Below are 20,169 nucleotides of genomic sequence, written 5' to 3'. Positions count from 1 at the left end.
ATAAACATTTAGTCAACAATAACTGAGGAAGTCAGTCAAAGAGCACTTTGCCATTACACAACTTGACTGATTTCTCGGTGCCTGTAACCTTGAAAATTACTTGAAGCATCGAGTTAGGACAACTGGATTGATTTGGGGGCTACCTAGAGCTAACAAAAATGGAAAATGAAAGATATTATACTTAATGCAAAATCCTCCTCTAAATTACACTGTGGCTCTCTACTGTACATTTTGCTTTTGTTCCATGCCCAGTACTTCTGCTGACATCTACAGAACAACATGCAACACAGACATTTCCGTTACAAGGCCCACTGTTCAGAATGAGGAGGATAACACTGTCCCTGATCTCCAGCGAGCAGCAGAAGGGTGTCATTTTTCTCTTGTTTAGCACAAATTTATAGTGAATTTAAAAAAAAAATCTTAAGGACCTCATTTCTTAATTACCATCACAACCTGATTGACTGAGGCAGAGTCCATTCATGAATGCAAATGGAAATATTTTATCTGTTAAGGCCCAATTCTCTATCACCACACAAGTAAAAAACCCAATATTTTTGCTAAAATACTAAGCATTATCCTGTTAATTTTTTACAAAAATGGTTATGTTTAGTGACAAAGCAAGCATTTACCTTTGAAATTCTAGCTGTCCTCTTATGCTACAGATTCCTGTCTCTTCTGATTTCTGAAAAAAGAAAAAAAAAGTTTTTAACAGGAACCACTAAATTGCAGTAAAATAAAAAAAACTCAGTAAAGAATGTGTTATTGTGACCTATCACTGGATACATTCACATTTTTACTAGCTAAACTCTGAAACAAAGTGGCCAGCTGCTTCATTACAATGTATTTGCTTCACTGTATTCTGTTGCATTTTAAGAAAACTCAAGGAACAAGTGAGTAACAGCATACAAACAGACCTGGATTACAAAAGGGAAACAAAGTATAACTGATTACAGATCTTTACAATACACGCATATCCTATATTCTACAAAGAAACCAGTAGATAAAGAATATACGTTATCCAAATTGCTTTCTAGAAGCTTCTATCTAGTCTAGAACAGAGTTTTGAGACTGTTTGGTCACAATCATATATTAGCCAGCATTAGAAAGTTGTTTGGTTTTTTTTAAACAGAGTTTCAACAGTTTCCTGAAATGAGTAAAAGTTCTGAAGTCTTCTCTACATTGGAGGAAGTTTTCCAAGAACTCACCACCATTGAACTGAACTGGAATTAACAAATGGCACTAACACCAGAAGTCCTAATTCAACAGATTGCCAAACATTGCTGGACTTTTTTTTTTTTTTTTTTTTTTTTTTATTAAGTACGGTGTCATGTAATTTTGCTCAAAAGAGATGTATCCACAGTATTCGGTCTTAAAGTGCTGGTGGTAGCTAGCACCCCATCCAGACTAGGGCTTCCAACACTGCTATCTCCAATGAGCCTGAATAAGTTAGCAACAGCCTAAAAGTTTCCCTAGTGTGGAGGCCTTGTACAAATGGAGCATCAGACCTCATCCCTGTGCACAATCAGGTCAACCTAACCTCCTACTGTATATTCCGTCGACCTAGCTACTGCCTCTTGGATTTACTACAGCAATGGAAAAATCCCTTCCATCATTGTAGTAAGCGTCTACACTACAGTAGTACAGCACGACAGCAGCTGTAGTGTTTGTACGATACACATCCGCTTACAACAGACCTCTCCCCCAGATAATCAATATCTAGCCATCAGATCAAGTTCAACATGACTAAAACAGAGCTCTCTCTTAATCCCCAACTCCCTTCTCAAACTCTGTGAACAATACCACCATTCTGCCCATTACTCAGGCCTGTATCTTGGACATCATATTTGGCTGAGAAAGAAAAAACACATTGGTAAGCTGGGTGCAAGCAAGCAAACAAACAACCAGATTGCGCCAATTCAATGAGCTGTCCGCTTCATTATTTACCACCAATTTGCGTGTCACCTGCAAACTTTCAGTGATGTCATTAATAAATAAATAAAAAATAAAATAAAAAAAGAAATTATATAGCACAGGCCAAGAACCAATCCCTGTGGTACACACTAGAAACACACCAGCTCAATGGGGATTCCCCATTTACAGTTACATTTTGAAACCTATCAGCCAGTTTTTATTCCATTTAATGTGTGCCACATTAGAAAAAACCTAGCACAAAAAAAAAAAAAAAATCAAAATATCATGCAGTACTAAGTCAAATGCCTTAGAGAAGCCTAAATATATTATAACACTATTGTCTTTATCAACCAAACTTGTAACCTCGTTTAAAAAAAAATCAAGTTATCTATTTTCCATAAACTCATGTTGATAGGCATTAATTATATTATACTCCTTTAATTCTTGATCAAATCATATACTCTATTAACAGCTCTATTATCTTGCCAAGGATCAATGTCAGGCTGACAGGTCTACAATGACCCTGGTCATCCCATTTAAGAACGGCCATACTGGGTCAGACCAAATGTCATCTACAACCAGTATCCTGTCTTTCGACAGTGGCCAATGCCAGATGCCCCAGAGGGGGATGAACAGAACAGTGTAATCATCAAGTGATCCATCCCCTGTCGCCTATTCCCAGCTTCTGGCATTTACTCTTCTTAAATGCTGGAACATTAACATTCTTCCAGTCTTCTGGAACTTCCCCAGTGCTTCAAGATGTATCGAAAAAATTAACATTTTAATGGTTCGGCGAGCTCCTCAGCCAGCTCTTAACTTGAATGCAAGTTTGGACCTGCTGATTTTAAAATGTCTAACTTTAGCGGCTTTTATTTAACATCTTCCAGAGATAGCAGTGGAATGGAAAGTGTTATCCACATGTTGAAACTATATATCAGTTTTTTCCTTTAAATACAGAACAAATATTTATTGAACACTTCTGCCTTATTATTGATAATTCTACCATTTTCATCTAATAATGGTCCAATACCACTCTCAGGATTCTTTTTGTCCTTATATTTAAAAAATAATAATTAAACACTCTGTTCTTAGCTCTGCTGGCCATAGATTTCTTCTTGTGTTCCTTTGTAGAAAATTGATAAGGAAAGCAAGTTATATTTATGGCTTATATTAATGACTATCAACTTCCTCTTTATTCCATCTGTTTTTAATACACTCATATATATATGCCTTCACTTTTCCTCCAAGCCAGATCATTGTTTTAAACCAGCATGGGCTACTTCCTCAATTGTGGCTTTCTTAAAATGATTCCCCAATCACTTGCATACATTTTTCTGATTAACATCACATGACTAGGGCTCCTATGAGGTTAGTTCTCATGCAGTCACCGGGACAACAGAAGCAAATCTGACATATTATGCAGTAGGATGCCTGTGAGGTATAGGTGTCTGTTGAAGCCATCCACCCATCGTGTTTTATGTTTTCCAGGGAGTCTTTTCCATTTTCCTTTCTTTGGCTAAGTCAAAGATGATTCTTGCAGGGAAGATAGTAGGCATTCAGAGCAGATGATGAAATCACCTTTGAGAGCTTTGGGTGACTGTGAGAGCAGGACCTGTTTAGTTAGAAAACTGATCTCTTCATTTGACTTTAAATTTGTACAATTGGAGGTTTTCAATCATTCAGAGATGCTTCGTCTGAATGGAGTCCCATTTCTTTAGTCCTAATAGTTGGGGCCATGTTTTAGTCCCTTAGGTCAAAATACTAACCACTGAAGCATTATATAGCCTCAGCTTCATCTCTCCACTTGCGTTTGGTTTATGAAAAATGTTCTTGATGAAGTGCCCCACTACAGAGGATACTTTTGCATGAATTCTTTCTTGATACTGCTCAGGTTATCAACAGCAGAGACAAGGTAGATGAAATCACAGACAACCTTGCTGTTGGCCCTAGAAGCTAAGGGGATGACCACTCAGTCATGTTCAAAATCGCCAGCCACAAAAATTAGGGTTTTACCCCAATTAATTCTCAGGCTGACTTTTGCCACTGAACTTTCCAGGGCTTTAAGTGCAGCCACTAGCTTGTCTACTGATTCAGCAACTAGTGCTATGTCATCAGGAAAGTTGACAACGGTGAGGCTCTTATCAAAGCATATGCCTAAACTGCACTGACTTAGACAGCATGCTTGACCAGACATCATGATGGCGGCACTAAAGAGTTCTAGGGCAGCAATGCATCCTTGTCAGATGCCGAACCTAATCTGGAAGAATGTAGTTCTTTTCCCATTTGCAAGAAACAGTCATATTGGAAATGGAACATTCTACATAACTTTTCAGTGAGGCCTGCGAGTTTTAAGATCAGCCAAAGTGACTCCTAGACAGAGTCAAACGTGGTCCTGTCATCTAAAAGTGCAACATGAATGGAGTGCTTGAAATCTGATGTCTTCTCAGTAAACTGGTATGCTGTGAAGATTTTCTCCATTGTAGAATGGCTGCAGTTAAGCCAGCTTGTTGTGCTCTTCTCTTGCTCCTTAAGAAATCAGAAGCCTGAGCCAACAAAACACTTTCCCTTGGACAAATAAAAGTAATGCCAAGAAGTCATTTGCTGCCTATAGATATCCAAATCAATAAAATATCTTTTAGCCAGTCAGACAGGACTAACTCTGTTCCCCAGATGATATTGAACAGTGTACAGTCACAAAAGAATAGCTGGTCCAGCACTTTTTAACAGTTCTGCAGAAATTCCAGTTTCCTGATGCCATATTTCTGTAGATTTTGACAATAGTACATTGGCAAAGACCATTTTATGCAGAATAGGTCAACTCGGCAGCAGACTTAATGTCAGGGTCCAAAGAAACTGGGGGTGCATTTAACAGCTGGCTGAAGCAGTCATTCCAGCCTGTCATGCACTCCATCTCTGTATTGATTAGCTAACCAGAACTGGAATAGATTGCACAAAGTGAACGACCTCTCTCATCAATAAGGTCATGCATGTGTTGATAAAAGGAAGCAACACTGCTCCTGGCAGAAGCTTCCTTGAGTATGGCAGCTTTGGCTTCCACACAAACTTTGCAATCAGTACGTATTACTTTATTATAAGTGCTATTTAGCTTATGATACATGACCATATCACCTCTCAGAGAAGTCATAGGACACTGTTCAATGCTGGTTAAGATATGAACAGAGATCCAGGGTTTCTTGACTCTTTTTTGGGACCAACAACAGTCACAGCAGCATACGTTACCAGGGCTCTGAAGTTCATCCAGGTGGACTCACTATTAGTCTACTCTGGCAGGGTCTCAAATCAATTCAAGATTTCAATGGTTTCAAATTGTAATCGATTTTTAGGTTAGATAATTTGAATTTTGGTAACCTTTTTATTCTACAAAAGGAAGCCTGCAGAGACTAAGATGTGGTCAGCATTATCAATCTCAGCAGACCAATAAATTCTGCAGTTGCTGATAGACATATGGAATCTGTTTCACACCCCTGATTATTTTTGTTGCCCTTCTCTAAACCTTTTCCAATTTTAATACATCCCTCTTAAGATGAGGCAACCAGAACGGTATGCAGTTGTCTTGGGTTCCTACATAGCATAGGGCCGTTATTATTTGTCTCCTTCCTGCTAAGTTGCAGAAGTTTTAAATTTAATAGCATACCAAGTTCACTAGGGAATCACAGAATATACCATATTACCCTCACAAACCCTTAATTTTGGTTATATAAAACTTCTCTCATTGTTTTTTGAAGAAGTGCTCTGTGGAGTGTATTTTTAAGTTAGAAAATGCTAATTTTGCAATTATATAATAAAATTGGAAAAAAATTAGTTTAAAATGACCAAAAGTTTGCTTGGGTAAAAAAGCTAGTGTAGTTAAAACTAACAATTTTCCTTAGTACATTATATATAAGCCCCTTTGCTTTTGGTAAAAGTTGGTTTAAACTGAAAAAAATCCCGGGTTTTACAAAAAATATTATTAGTTTTCTCCACCCCCACCCCTCCAAATTTTTACTCTACTTCTGTATCATTCAAATGTATTAAAAAACAAAAAAACAAAAAAACACAAAAAAAGAAAATACAATACATAGCATGAGAGATATGTATTATGATAATACATTAGTCTGTATGTATATGCAAAGCTGCCTGTTGAAATAAGGCTATGTATTAGTCTAGAAGATACCTACAACAAACAGGGACACACGTAAGGCTCTGAAGTACATGTGCATTTCAACGTATTGATGAATCTCATGCCCACCAAGTACACATTTCAAGCTGTTAGCAGATACCAATTTAAAGATCTGACACACTAAAATGGGAGCCGGACCTGCTGACAGCTTCCGGGGTGTAGCACAGTGCCCCAAGACAGGAAGGAAGCCTGCGTTAGCCCCACCCCACTCTACTGCTGACCCGTGCCCCAACCCCGAGCCCTAGCCCTGAGCCCCACCCAAACCCACAGCCTCCTCCTACACCCCAAACCCCTCATTCCCATTGGCCCCAGCCCAGAGCCCCCTACCATACCCTGAACCCCTCTCCCTGTCCCCACCCCAGAGCCCTCACCCCCTCATGCACCCCAACCCCATGCCTCAACCTGCAGCCCCCCCCCGCACTCCAAATCCCTCAACCCCACCTCCCCAGCCTGAAGCCCCCTCCTGAACCCCAAAACCCTCATCCCTTGCCCCACCCCAGAGCCAGCACCCCCAGCCCAGAGCCCTCACCCCTCCCAACCCCAACCCCCTGCCTCAACCCACAGCCCCATCCCACATTCCAAATCCCTCATCCCCACCCCAGAGCCCCACAGCCCCCTCCTGCACCCCAAACCCCTCATCCCCAGCCCCAGCCCAGAGCCCCACAGCCCCCTCCTGCACCCCAAACCCCTCGTCCCCACCCCTCACTGCCTCCCAACTCCCTGCCCCAGTCCAAAGCCCCCTCCTGTACCCTGAACCCTCATTTCTGGCCCCACCCAGAGCCACACCCCCATTTCGAGCCTTCACCCTCTCCCGCACCCCAACCCCCTGCCCGAGCGCAGTGAAAATGAGTGATGGTGGGGGAGAATGAGCCACCGAGTGAGGGGGAAATGTAGTGAGCAGGGGACGAGGCCTCGGGGCAGGAGTGGGGGTAGGATGTTTGGTTTTGTGCCAATAGGAAGTTGGCAACCCTAGTCTCTACTGTTGCATGCCTGCACATTTGTGAGAGAAGAACATACAAAACAATACCTATTGCTGATGAGAGGTCAATAATGGGTACTGCTGAATACATCCAAGACACCTAAAGGGACATTTCTACTATGTTTCCATTGTACCTATATGTAAGGTAATTATTTATTATATTGCAGTAGTGCCTGGAGATCCCTCCTTAGATCAAAGATCCACTGTGCTAGTCACTATACAAACATATGAGATAGTCCTGTCCTAAAACTCAGTTTATATTGGAAACAAGATAGACAAATGGTTAAGGGGGAAAAGATATTGGACATAATCCTTTTATAAAAGTTTTAGACACTACTCACCCATTTCCTTTTCTCTGAGGAAGGTGTTGAGCTTGCCAAGCTGCCTGCCTTTGTTTTATTGCTGGTAGTCTTAGAACAAGAAGGCTGAAAGAATATAATTGAGACGCAAACAAGGGGGAAATCATCAGGTGATTATAACATTTTTAATTTTATGCTGTATTCATTTTTAAGTACACATTTGCTACGCAACTAAAGTCTGAGAAATTTGTTTGCCAAGAATCAAGAGTGATGTACTTATATTCATTTTCTCCTCACACATTATTCCTTTTTCCAAAAGCCTCCCAGTGCCTATAATCACCTTCAGAGAATGCCATAAACTCTGCTAGCCATATTTCTGCACTTTTCCAAACTACTCCCACTTTGAGGAGCCTGTATAACACCATTTGATGGCTCTCTCCCTCACTTCATCCCTCCTAAATTCTGAGTGAGAAAACTTGCTAACCTGAATTACTGGTTTGTCAGTAGCATAGCACACAGCCACCAACAAAAATAAAATAAAATCCACAAAAGGTTGGGAGATGATTTTGACTGTGTGTGCAAGCGTGGCCAAACAGGGGTTATGGCCATTAGAATCTACATTTAGCTTGTTGGACTAGGATTTTCTTAAGTGATTTGCTGAAAAAAACATCTAAAAATCAATCACTGATTACAGGCATGTTACCATCACTGGGAATCTACTCATAATATTGGTCATTGATTGAATAAAATCTCACAGGTTAAGAAAACACATTTCTGTGGGAGACACTTGTTAAAATAGGTTTCAGAGTAACAGCCGTGTTAGTTTCGCAAAAAGAAAAGGAGTACTCGTGGCACCTTAGAGACTAACCAATTTATTTGAGCATAAGCTTTCGTGAGCTACAGCTCACTTCATCGGATGCATACTGTGGAAAGTATAGAAGATCTTTTTATACACACAAAGCATGAAAAAATGGGTGTTTACCACTACAAAAGGTTTTCTCCCCCCCTCCCCTCCCCTCCCGCTGGTAATAGCTTATCTAAAGTGATCACTCTCCTTACAATGTGTATGATGGAAGATTATCATACACATTGTAAGGAGAGTGATCACTTTAGATAAGCTATTACCAGCGGGAGGGGAGGGGAGGGGGGGAGAAAACCTTTTGTAGTGGTAAACACCCATTTTTTCATGCTTTGTGTGTATAAAAAGATCTTCTATACTTTCCACAGTATGCATCCGATGAAGTGAGCTGTAGCTCACGAAAGCTTATGCTCAAATAAATTGGTTAGTCTCTAAGGTGCCACGAGTACTCCTTTACTTGTTAAAATATTGGCAGCACATCACTGGCTCCTAATCTAAAAAAAATGAGAATCACTACTCTGCCTTCGGCTGTATCTAGGAGATAAACACTGCTTTCTGATTGACAGTTTCTCTTAGGAAAAAATGCATATACTAAGAGGAAAGCTTCTCCGACAAGTTCTATACCTAAACTGCTCACAGCCTTCCTGAAAATCAGGAGTGAAACTTAAAAGAAGCTCACTGAGTCACTCTTGTTACTGCCTTCATGACCCTATCTTTCCTCTCAGCCACTGATTCATTCCTCTGACTATTAAGCATCTGCTAAGCAATTGAAACTCTGCTTTAAAAGTATGTTATTTTCACAAGAGTATTAGTTTTCTTACTTTGTTATCCAAGGCATCCGAACTTCCCTCCTTTTGCTTAGACTTCTTGGATTTCTTTTTGGACATCTCAAATCCCTAAAGAAAGTAATGTTAATCAATATTATTTCAAAATTATCTTTCCACTTCTTGCCAAATACATGTAATTTAATCTTTAAACAGCTGCATCAAATGTGATTGTGGGGAGAAAAATACTTTAGACTTAACTTTCTCTCTCTGAATTCATCCTCATGAGTTCTCATTTTTTTCCTATTTACACTTAACAGAACAATAAAAGCAGACCTCTAGTAGAGCTGGATTCTAAGATCTCACTTTAACACTAGATAAATACGGGGGAGGGGGAGCGAGAGAAACAAAAAAACACCTACCACAACACACGCTTCTCTCTGGGGGGAGAGAGAGCAAATGACGAGATAACTGGCTCTGTGGATGAGGGGAAAGCGGTGGACGTGTTGTTCCTTGACTTTAGCAAAGCTTTTGACACAGTCTCCCACAGTATTCTTGCCAGCAAGTTAAAGAAGTATGGGCTGGACGAATGGACTAAAAGGTGGATAGAAAGTTGGCTAGATTGTCGGGTATCAAGTGGAGTGCCCCAATGGTCGGTCCTCAGGCCAGTTTTGTTCTTTATCTTCATAAACGATCTGGAGGATGGTGTGGATTGCATCCTCAGCAAGTTTGCAAATGACACTAAACTGGGAGGAGAGGTAGATACGCTGGAGGGTAGGGATAGGATACAGAGGGCCCTAGACAAATTAGAGGATTGGGCCAAAAGAAATCTGATGAGGTTCAACAAGGACAAGTGCAGAGTCCTGCACTTAGGACGGAAGAAACCCATGCACCGCTACAGACTAGGGACCGAATGGCTCGGCAGCAGTTCTGCAGAAAAGGACCTAGGGGTGACAGTGGACGAGAAGCTGGATATGAGTCAACAGTGTGCCCTTGCTGCCAAGAAGGCCAATGGCATTTTGGGATGTATATGTAGGGGCATTGCCAACAGATCGAGGGACGTGATCGTTCCCCTCTATCCGACATTGGTGAGGCCTCATCTGGAGTACCGTGTCCAGTTTTGGGCCCTACACTATAAGAAGGATGTGGAAAAATTGGAGAATGTCCAGTGGAGGGCAACAAAAATGATTAAGGGACTGGAAAACATGACTTATGAGGAGAGGCTGATGAGGGAACTGGGATTGTTTAGTCTGCTGAAGAGAAGAATGAGGGGGGATTTGACAGCTGCTTTCAACTACCTGAAAGGGGGTTCCAAAGAGGATGGATCTAGACTATTCTCAGTGGTAGCAGATGACAGAACAAGGAGTAATGGTCTCAAGTTGCAGTGGGGGAGGTTTAGGTTGGATATTAGGAAAAAAAATTTCACTAGGAGGGTGGTGAAACACTGGAATGCGTTACCTAGGGAGGTGGTGGAATCTCCTTCCTTAGAAGTTTTTAAGGTCAGGCTTGACAAAGCCCTGGCTGGGATGATTTAGTTGGGGATTGGTCCTGCTTTGAGCAGGGGGTTGGACTAGATGACCTCCTGAGGTACCTTCCAACCCTGATATTCTATGATTCTATGAAATGACATGAAAGATGTTAGACAAATTATTAATGCATTATTGGAAGGCACTCAGCTACTATGGTGATGAGCATGGTATAACAAAGTAAAAAAGAGCTTCCCTGTCTTCAATTACACAAATACCTTGTTCTTGTGAACATTTCACAAGTTTGTGGAGCTGGACCTCCATTTTTCTTCGCTCTCCTTTTATCTGTTACTGCCTTATGAACTTATTGCAAAGAAAAAAATTATCACTGTTGAGCTGTGTAGCTGTGAAATCACTATTTTATTCCCCTCCAAATTTCTTCTCCTTTCTACTCTTCCAGTGGAATCTTGTAGGACTGCATTAAAGCTACATCCCTGAAGTATGCACAGAGAGAGGGACCAACTGATCCTAGAAGATTTATCTTTTTGAATGCAGCAAGCATGAAGCATGGGCTGTGAGAGGTGGCCAAGTTGCCCAGAAAAACCTTTGATCCAGGACCCCATCCCTAAGCATACAGGGGGGGTTAGATATGGTGGCGGGGGGGGGGGGGGAGTTTGCTATCTTAGGTAGGGGAAGAATGCATGGGGGAAAAAAAAATCCAGTGGAAGTAGAAGCTCCTTGCACCCAGCAACCCAAACTGCATAATCTGGCATTTAGTTGGAATAGTGGTAGAACTAGTTTCAAAGATCAAGGACTTTTCAGACCCCTCCCCACTGAAAAAAAAAAATTAAGAAAAAGGACATTTTCAGGTAAGGTAGGCCTAAAAAGTTTGATTTCAGGATGGGTGGAAAACTGTTGTTTGTAACGTTAATAAAAACATTTTCATTAATTTTAAAAGAATTTCTGATCATAAAACCTTTTTGGTTTAGATTTAAAGTTCCCCTAAAATATTAGTGAACCAAATATGAGAGAAAGCTTTGGTGCACAAGAACTGAAGTGTGCAACTGATTTGTGTTAGTTTCATCATCATATATAACTTAAAAGAAAAATGCAAACTGAAATTAAATCAGAAAAAGCAAATTAAATTTTCAACTCCGATAAACTCAGGTGTTCTTCAAAACACACATAATGACGTTTTTCTAACAACAGTCTAACCCAATTTATTTATTTGGCCTATGCAATCCAGTCAAGCCAAGCCACAGCATTCTTATCAGCAACGTTCAAGGCACAAAGACCATCAAAAAGTTGAGTTATTTTGTAGACCTCAACAACGTGTGTCATGGTTTGTGGCTGCCCACACTGATATAGTGGACTGTCTCTAAAACACCACTAAATTCCGCTGCAGCACAAATTCCATGTCCAGTACAAGTCCGAGACAAGATAATTATTTGTCAGTCTGTCTGCGGACCATGAAGCTTGCCACGTGTCTTCGACTGTAAATCCCTCACCCGGTAAACTTATCCGCAATGGGTGCTGTGAGGGCAGATGATCATGTGGTGGATTAAACAAGTCTTTAATTAATGGCAGATGTGGCATATCACACAATTTTGTTATGAGCTTTGCTACACTTTCCACTCTATGAACACACAATTTTGTTATGAGCTTTGCTACACTTTCCACTCTATGAACAGTGAGTGGAGCAATATTGCAGAGAACTGGTAACTATAGTAGAGGAGTAGATTTAAGTGTACCTGAAATAATACGCTGTATGTAATGTTGATCATCCTTGTATGAGACGAGTAAGCCCAATAAAGTCATATCATAGAATTTAAGGCCAGAAGGCATCATTAGATCATCTAGCGTCACCTGTCTATCACAGGCCACCAACACCACCCAGCAACCCAAATTACACCAAAGTATTACAATCCTCAGCAGACCAAGCCCCTGGATGCCACAGGCAAAGAACTGGAGGACCAAGGTACACCAATGCCCAATGCCCCTGTGATGACAGGGAAATGATTCCAGACGATCCGGGCAAGCAATCTATACCCCATGCTACAGAAGAAGGTAAGCCCCCACCCCCTACTCCACAGTCATTGCCAATCTGGCCTAGGGGAAAATTCCTACTCAGCACCACATATGGTGCTCAGTTAGACCCCAAGCATGTGGGCAAGAATCAGCCTAACACTTTCAGGCTTATTATTATTATCATCACCATAGAGCCTAGGAGCCCTATTCATGGACCAGTACCCATTGTCATAGGCACCATTCAAACACAGAACAAAAGATGGTCCCTGTCCCAAATAGCATACAATCTAAGCAAGAGACAACAGCTGGAAAAAGACAGACAGATGGGAGAGTACAAGTAAATAATGAGACAATACTGGTCAAGTTTTGTTTGTTTGTTTTTTTGTAGGCATCACGGCAAAGAAGTTTTAAGGAGGGTTTTGAAGGAGCATATGGATGTTTACAGGCAGCACTTCTCAAGCATGAAGCTCAGCACGGGATACAGCACAAAGCTGATTGTTTTAAGAGTGAACAAATGGGCGATGGAGGCTGGCCTTCGAAGAAACGCCACCTGGAATGGGTGCGTCAGGTCTGTCAGTACTCACTATCCAAGAGCTATTCAGTAGGGTGACTAATCGCTGTCAGGACAGAAACTGCGAACTTACCTAAGCCCCTTTGCACCTCGCAGGTCAGTATCCTTGTTCCTAGTGCACCTACGATCGTGGCACCCACGCCAAAGAAGGGGAAGCAGAGAGTACTCCAGCCCGAGAACAGCTCGGTGCCGCCGCCCCCCGCCCGCAGCAGCTCCAGCTGCTCCCCAGCTCCACCCCACCCCCTATGTTTACAGCAGCAGCGGGGGCGGGATACCTCACAGACCCCGCGGGCAGCCTCCCTGCCACCCCCAGGAAATGCCCCATCCAGCCCCAGAGAACCACACGGCCCCTATCCCTCAGAGAAGGGGCAGCCAGCCACTCGCCCCCCGAGCAAGCGAGCAAGCCTCTCTCCCAACCAGCCCAAGGCAGAGGCTGGGGAACACAGACACCCCCACAAACACAGCCCGGAGCTCTACTCACTGTGGCGCCGTCTAGCCAAGGCCCAACGCAGACCTCATCCCACTGGCATTCTGGGTAGTGTAGTTTTCTCACTGCGCCTTTTGGCCGCTGGCGTCATTTGAACGTCACGCTCCCGGCCACGGGAGGGCAGTTGTTTGCTTTGATCCCGGTGTATTCTGGGTAGTGTAGTTTTTTGCAGATATGCATCTCAGGAAGCGTAGTTTTTATTGGCGGGGCCCGAACAACGGCAGCCCGCCCCCTTGCGGCGAGTCGGCGCGGCCGTCTGCCCAGTGAGAGGAAGCGAGGAGCGAACAGCGCGCTCTCCCCTTCCCTGCGGTCAGGAGAGGCGTTTGCGGCTTCTGCTCGCGCTCCGCTCGCCAGCCCAGTAGTTCCGTGCTGTGTGCGGGGAAGATGGCGGCTGAGGAGGCTGTAGTGGCAGCGCTGGCCCGGCTGCCCCCCGAACAGGAGGAGCCGGAGGAGGAGGAGGCTGGAGAGATCAGTAAGGGAGCGGCTGTGGGTGGGTGCGTGGCGAGGGCAGCCTGTGGTTTGGGGACAGAGCTGTGGAAGAAAGACACCCCTCTGGGCCATAGGGGCTGAGCTGAGGGGGGCGGGCGGGGGTCCGGGCCCTGCTCACCCGCTGCGGGGGGCTGGGCGCCGGGGTGCCATAGCAGCAGCATCCCCACCAAGCCCGGGAATGGGAGTCAGGACTCCTGGGTCCTGCTGCTTCCCCGGCTGCCGGGAAGATACTGCCACCTGCGAGCCGGGCCGGCTCATGGTGGTGAAACGCCTTAAGCGGATGGCGCTAGAGAAACGCAACGCCTCACCTGCCCCTGGTAGGTGGATAACCTGTGTTATTCCTACACTGCCAGTTCTCTCCTGCCTCTGGGACACTACTGGAGCCCATTGATGGAGCTGCCTCCTGCTCACAATTTCAGGGGCGTGATGCCCCGTCCTGGGGCGGAATTTCAGATGGGGGGGGCAACTTTAACCATGATTCTGGAGTGAGTTAGGCACCTGAAAACTGTAGGTGTTTTGCAGATGATAACTTAGAAATTAGCTGGCAGGAGCATTGTATCTAATTCCTATGTAAAGAAGGAAAATTAAATAAATATTATACTCATTCAGCTGTAGTAGTAACATGTTATGACATCTTGTGTCAGGTCCCTTAAGAGACACTGGTTAGGTTCAAAATATTAATGTACGGTATATTCTTACTTTGTTATTAACTCTTGAATACAACAGTTGAAAGAGTTGTAGAAAAATCTAGATTCCTTTCTGCCATTTAGACTTCTTACTCTTTGGAGTTCACCAAGCTTGGAATAGGTCATTTAACTTTTGAAAACATCCTACTAGGGCAAGGCTCTGTGAGTTTATACTGCAGCTGCCTGGAGCTCTAGGGGTGTTACCATACCACAAATAATAGACTAGAAACTTACTTTAAACAAGAGTGAAACTGACACTTTCAGGTTTTTTTCACAGTATTGTCAAACCCTAATGTTCAAAAATTATGAGATTGGCTTAAAAATCATGAGAGTATGTAAAAGTAATAGATTTGGTGTTCTTTTTGTTAGTCTTTGGCTTTTGCACCCTCAAGGGTGCACTGGGGTCACATTTTGAAGCTATCTCCACAGCCATGAGGGCTAGAAACTTACTTTTTCTTTATGAATGAAGGCTGAAATCATCACATATCCTTTGATTCCAGGAGCTGGGGTTTCAAGGAAAACAAGGACAAAATCATGAGAACCGGGAAAACTGCTTTCACTTCTGTCTAAAGGCTCGTTACTTTTAAAAAGGCTCTTAAACACAACACTACAATGATTGAGTTGCAGTTCTCACAGGAGAATTTTTAAAACTAAACACTAAGAAAATTCCACATTTTAAAGTTAAGGGGGGAAAATTAGTCTTCTGAGGTATATCAGGGTCACTGTAGGCAGGAAAGGAAAATAAACAGGCACAGGAACTCTTTCTCTTGAAAAAATATTGGAGGGTCAAACCTTCCAGTTCTTAATCAGGGAAAACTTCTATTGCCATCAGTGCCTCCACTCATAGATATTAACATTACACAATGAACATGTGATAACATGTGGTCAATAACTATATACTTCATACCTAAATATCTGAGCCATCTTATCCAGAATTATACATCTTATATGCATTGGCTCAGGGACTACATTTTCTGCCATAGTCTGAGCAGTGCTGAACACACAAATAGTGCCCAGTGAATTATACAAATAATGACAATAATCATCTACTTTATGGAGTCTGTGGCTGCAATTGCTGTGTTCTTTGTCCTGCAGTTGGCCTGAATACAGCTGAAACCCTAAGCATTTGAGGCATAAACATATCCGATACTCATGTGACACTTACTCTTTCCTTTCCTTTTCTCAAACTCAGAACAAAAAATGACAAAACAAAATGGTTTTCAGTTAAAATGTAAGACTTCACAGCAGCTATTGCTCTACAACCCAGCCTGGGGCAGAATCTGCCACCTTCTCAGGGTTAAGTGTTCTCCTCTCATCTGAATATAAGAACGGCCATACTGGGTCAGACCAAAGGTCCATCTAACCTACTTTCCTGTCTTCTGACAGTGGCCAATGCCAGGTGCCTCAGAGGGAATGAACAGAATAGGTAATCATCAAGTGATCCATTCCTTGTCGCTCATTCCCAGGTTCTGGCAAACAGAGGCTAGGGACACCATCCCTGCCTGTCCTGGCTAATAGTCATTGATGGACCCTATCCTCCATGAATTTATCTAGTTCTTTTTTAAACCCTGTTATAGTCTTGGCCTTCACAACATCCTCTGGCAAAGAGTTCCAAAGGTTGACTGTGCATTGTGTGAAGAAATACTTCCTTTTGTTTGTTTTTAAACCTGCTTCCTATTAATTTCACGTGGTGACCCCTAGTTCTTGTGTTATGAGAAGGGGTAAATAACACTTCCTTATTTACTTTCTCCACACCAGTCATGATTTTATAGACCTCTATCATATCCCCCTAAGTTGTCTCTTTTCCAAGCTGCAAAGTCCCAATCTTATTAATCACTCCCCATACGGAAGCTGTTCTATACCCCTAATCATTTTTGTTGGCCTGACTCTTGTTCTCTTTCTTCATCCTTCCTGACCTCTGTGCTGCTTCTGATGCTGTCAACCATGACATCCTTCCCAATAGCCTGGGACCGTTTGCTGGACGGTCAGAGAGCTAGCCTTCTTGATTTTGCTCTCATCTAGCCGACAATCCGAGTCTCTTTTTTTCCCCCCTCCCCAGCATTCAACAGAGAGAGAGGCTGGTCCAGTGGATAGGGAGCTAGCCCTGAGAGACCTGCATTCTACTTCCCTGTGGATTTCCTGTCTGACTCAGGCCAGTGCCTTAGGGACAGAGTTTCAAAGGTCTTGAGGCACCCAAAGATGCTGGTTAGGTTTACAAAGCACCACTTTTGAAAATACCATTAGGTGCCTAAATACCTTTGAAAATCTGGCCCTTAATCTCTCTGTGCCTCAATACCCCACCTGTACAATGGGGATAACAGCACTGCTCTACCTCACAGAGGGTATGTGAGGAGAAATAGGTTAGACATTGTGAGATGCTCAGATCCTATGGTGATGGGGCCACATAATTACCACAGGTAGGGTGGGAACTTCTCTAAATCACTGCTGTCTCTTCGCTTGGTTTTGACCCCTTCTTTTCACCTATCCCCCTCACATCTCCCTCTTTTCTGAACGTAACCTTGGCTCAGACTTCTGAGCCTCCTGTGTTCTCTCTTCAACACCCTTCTCCTCCCCCCCCTCACAGAGGGAATCCTGTTTTCAGGCTCATCTCATGCCTTCTAGATCCTTAATTTAAATTACCAGCACTTTCTTATCTTAATTCCCCCTGCCTCTGTTTATAAACAAAATACGACTCCCTGCCCCCGGGGAACAAACTGGGAGCAGCACTTCTCTTCTGCAGAACTCACATTCCACATTCAGGCTGTGCTGCAGTTAAGAGCTCTGCCTGGGGCTAGGATGTGCATTGTGAGCAGACCTGTACAAAACTCAGGGGCGAGGCAGGAGACTTCCTCCTGCCCTCCCTAAATGGTGCTGTGAATACTGTGTCAGAATATTCCCAACAGACAGGGATGCTTTTGCTGTACTACGCAGTATAAAGCTCTGGAGAACAAGTTTGAATGGACCCTGCCATTCAGAATAGCCCTGTCCTTTGTGAGGAGGTAACATCCGTCATGTATTTGAGTTCTTCGTCTTTTTACACTGGTCAAAAAGGCATTTAAACTAACTGGAACGCTTTGAGCTTACAACACCAGTTTACCTTGCATCTGTTACACGCACTAACCTTTCCAGTTGCTGGTGGTAGTTGGTTGGAACACGTGTGACAAGAGGCCAAACTTTCTGTTGTCCTGAATCATTGGTTGCAAGGCCAACAGTGGGATCATCTAGTCTGACCTCCAGTACAACGTAGGCCATTGGACTTTCCCAAAATAATTTCTAGAGCAGATCTCTTAGAAAATCATGCAATCTTCATTTAAAAATCACGAGTAATGGAAAATCCACCAAGACTTTTGTAAATTGTTCCAATGGTTAATTGTCCTCACTGTTAACATTTTATACATGATGTCCAATCTGAATTATCTAACTTCAACTTCCAGCCATTGGATCATGTTATACCTTTCTCTGCTAGACTGAAGAGCTCATTATCAAAGGCCTTGTCTACACTGGCAAGTTTCTGCACAGTAAAGCAACTTTCTGCGCTGTAACTCCCAAGATGTACACATTGCCAAGCCACTTAGTGCGTAGAAACTGCGCAGTTGTAGCACTTTAAAAAAAAAATCACCACAAGAAGAGGCATACAGCTTTCTGCGCTGGGGCTACAGCGCTGCGGTGCCAGTGTAGACACTGTGGTGGTTACAGCACTGCGATTGGCCTCCAGGAGGTGTCCCAAAATGCCTGTTCTCACCTCTTGTCATCAGTTTGAACGCTACTGCCCTGCGGTGACCAACCATCATCCCCACCCAAAATTCCTTTGGAAATTTGAAAGTCCCCTTCCTGTTTGCTGGTGATGTGTGCAGTGGCCTCAGCGCATCTTTCCAGGTGGCCATGCCTGCTCCACGCACCAGGCGATCACACTCTTGGAGCAATGCCGAGCTGCTGGACCTCATCAGCATTTGGGGAGAGGAGGCTGTCCAGTCCCAGCTGAGCTCCAGACGTAGGAATTATGACACCTACCGACAGATTTCACAGTGCATGACAGAAAGGGGCCATGACTGGGACACATTGCAGTGCAGGGTCAAAGTGAAGGAGCTGCGGAACGTTTACAAGAAGGCATGAGAGGCAAACCGCCACTCCGGGGCTGGGCCCACGAACTGTTGGTTCTACGAAAGCTGGACGCGATACTTGGCAGCAACCCCATGTTAATTGCAAAGACCACTGTGGATACTTCATTGGCTCGCATGCCAGTCGAGAGTTGACTGAGACAGGAGGAGGAAATCTTGGATGAGGATGTGGATGGGGAAGGGGACCCAGAGGCAGAGGATGACTCGGAGGCCAGACATGCATGCAGCCAGGAGCTCTTTTCTACCTCGGAGGAGACTAGCCAGCCACAGCTGTCGGAGATTGGCAAAGTGCAAACAGGAGAGGAGGCCCCTGGTAAGTGGATCTGATTTTGGGAATTGCTGAAGCAAGCTGTTGGGGGAAGGAGGGTTGCAGGAAGCAGGCTTGTCTCCCACCGCATGCCTAGTCTGAGCAGCGGAACAGGCTACTGATTGACTCCCTTATGTCACAGGAATCTCCCTTAGAGATCTCCAGGAAACTCTTGTGGAGATACTGGGCAATCAGCTGCCGCAGGTTCTTCGGCAGAGCTGCTTTGTTTCTTGCCCCATTAACAGTGACTTTCTCACCCCACTATGCCATCACGGCTGGGGAGGGAAGGGGAACCATTGCTGCATACAGGCAAGCCGCATAGGGGCCAGGGCGGAAGCCGTAGGCTTGGAGAAGATCCTCCCTTGATTCCCTGCTCACCCTAAGCAGCAAGATATGATCACATCCTGTGGAAAGTCTGGGGACAGGAATGATTATCAGGCCCCCCCACTTCGGTGCTGGCTCTCCCCAAGAGCCACATGCCCAGTGTATAGCAGGGTCCGGGAAGAGTGATTTACCCTGCCCCTGCAGCTACTCACCATTTTGGGGGTCTTGTGGCTCATGTGTGCTTGCCTGGGGTCAGCCAGTTAGTGACAGAGGTGAGAGTACTGGCTGTGTTTTAAAGCACTGAATCAGTGTTGTCTGTGTTGCAAACCATACTGCTTCTGTAAAATGCTGCATTTAAACTTCACAGAGATGACCATGGGAGCCCAGCCTCCCCCTTAGTTATCAGCGGCTGAACGGCTGCTCAGAATTAGAAAGCGGCCAAGAAGACCTAAGGAGGACTTTCTGTGTGATGTTATGATGCACCCTGCCACTGAGAAACAGGAACTGAAGGAGTGGCGGGTCAGTGAGAAGAGGGACCAAAAGGAGAACACGGCACGGCAGAATTAAGTCACGGAGCAGCTCTTAAAGGTTATGGAGCGCCAAGCAGACGTGCTCCAGGTGATACTAGCTTTTCAAACTGCGCAGCTCTGCACCTGCCCTCCCCTGCAGCCGCTGTCGCAAAACTCTTTCTCATGCGACCC

At 44.0% G+C, this 20,169-nt stretch overlaps 2 protein-coding genes and 1 long non-coding RNA gene across 8 annotated transcripts in view; 2 read left to right on the top strand and 1 right to left on the bottom strand.

Annotated features, from left to right (window-relative positions):
• SWT1 (SWT1 RNA endoribonuclease homolog) overlaps positions 1-13,680 on the bottom strand; it is a 69,845-nt gene extending 56,165 nt beyond the window's left edge. For 3 of the 6 annotated variants that reach the window (XM_043553090.1, XM_043553093.1, XM_037907904.2), the window contains exons 1-4: positions 13,539-13,679; positions 9,050-9,124; positions 7,412-7,495; positions 630-682 (exon numbers count right to left, since the gene is read on the bottom strand). In XM_043553090.1, the coding sequence (XP_043409025.1) occupies positions 630-682; positions 7,412-7,495; positions 9,050-9,115 (203 nt within the window). In that variant the 5' untranslated portion in view covers positions 9,116-9,124; positions 13,539-13,679. Of the gene's footprint in view, positions 1-629; positions 683-7,411; positions 7,496-9,049; positions 9,125-13,130; positions 13,281-13,538 lie in introns of those variants that run through there. The other 3 variants (XM_043553092.1, XM_027818979.3, XM_043553091.1) reach the window with 3 other exon arrangements.
• TRMT1L (tRNA methyltransferase 1 like) overlaps positions 13,672-20,169 on the top strand; it is a 51,202-nt gene continuing 44,704 nt past the window's right edge. The window contains 1 exon segment of the mRNA XM_007056700.4: positions 13,672-14,016. Within this exon segment, the coding sequence (XP_007056762.3) occupies positions 13,929-14,016 (88 nt within the window). The 5' untranslated portion in view covers positions 13,672-13,928.
• On the top strand, positions 18,361-19,950 carry LOC122466861. Its single transcript, XR_006292762.1, has 2 exons — positions 18,361-19,150; positions 19,836-19,950. It is a non-coding gene; the product is annotated as an uncharacterized LOC122466861 (long non-coding RNA).

The sequence above is a fragment of the Chelonia mydas genome, chromosome 8 (assembly GCF_015237465.2).
Source record: "Chelonia mydas isolate rCheMyd1 chromosome 8, rCheMyd1.pri.v2, whole genome shotgun sequence".
NCBI lineage: Eukaryota > Metazoa > Chordata > Testudines > Cheloniidae > Chelonia > Chelonia mydas.
This window is presented reverse-complemented; position numbering and strand designations above follow the sequence as displayed.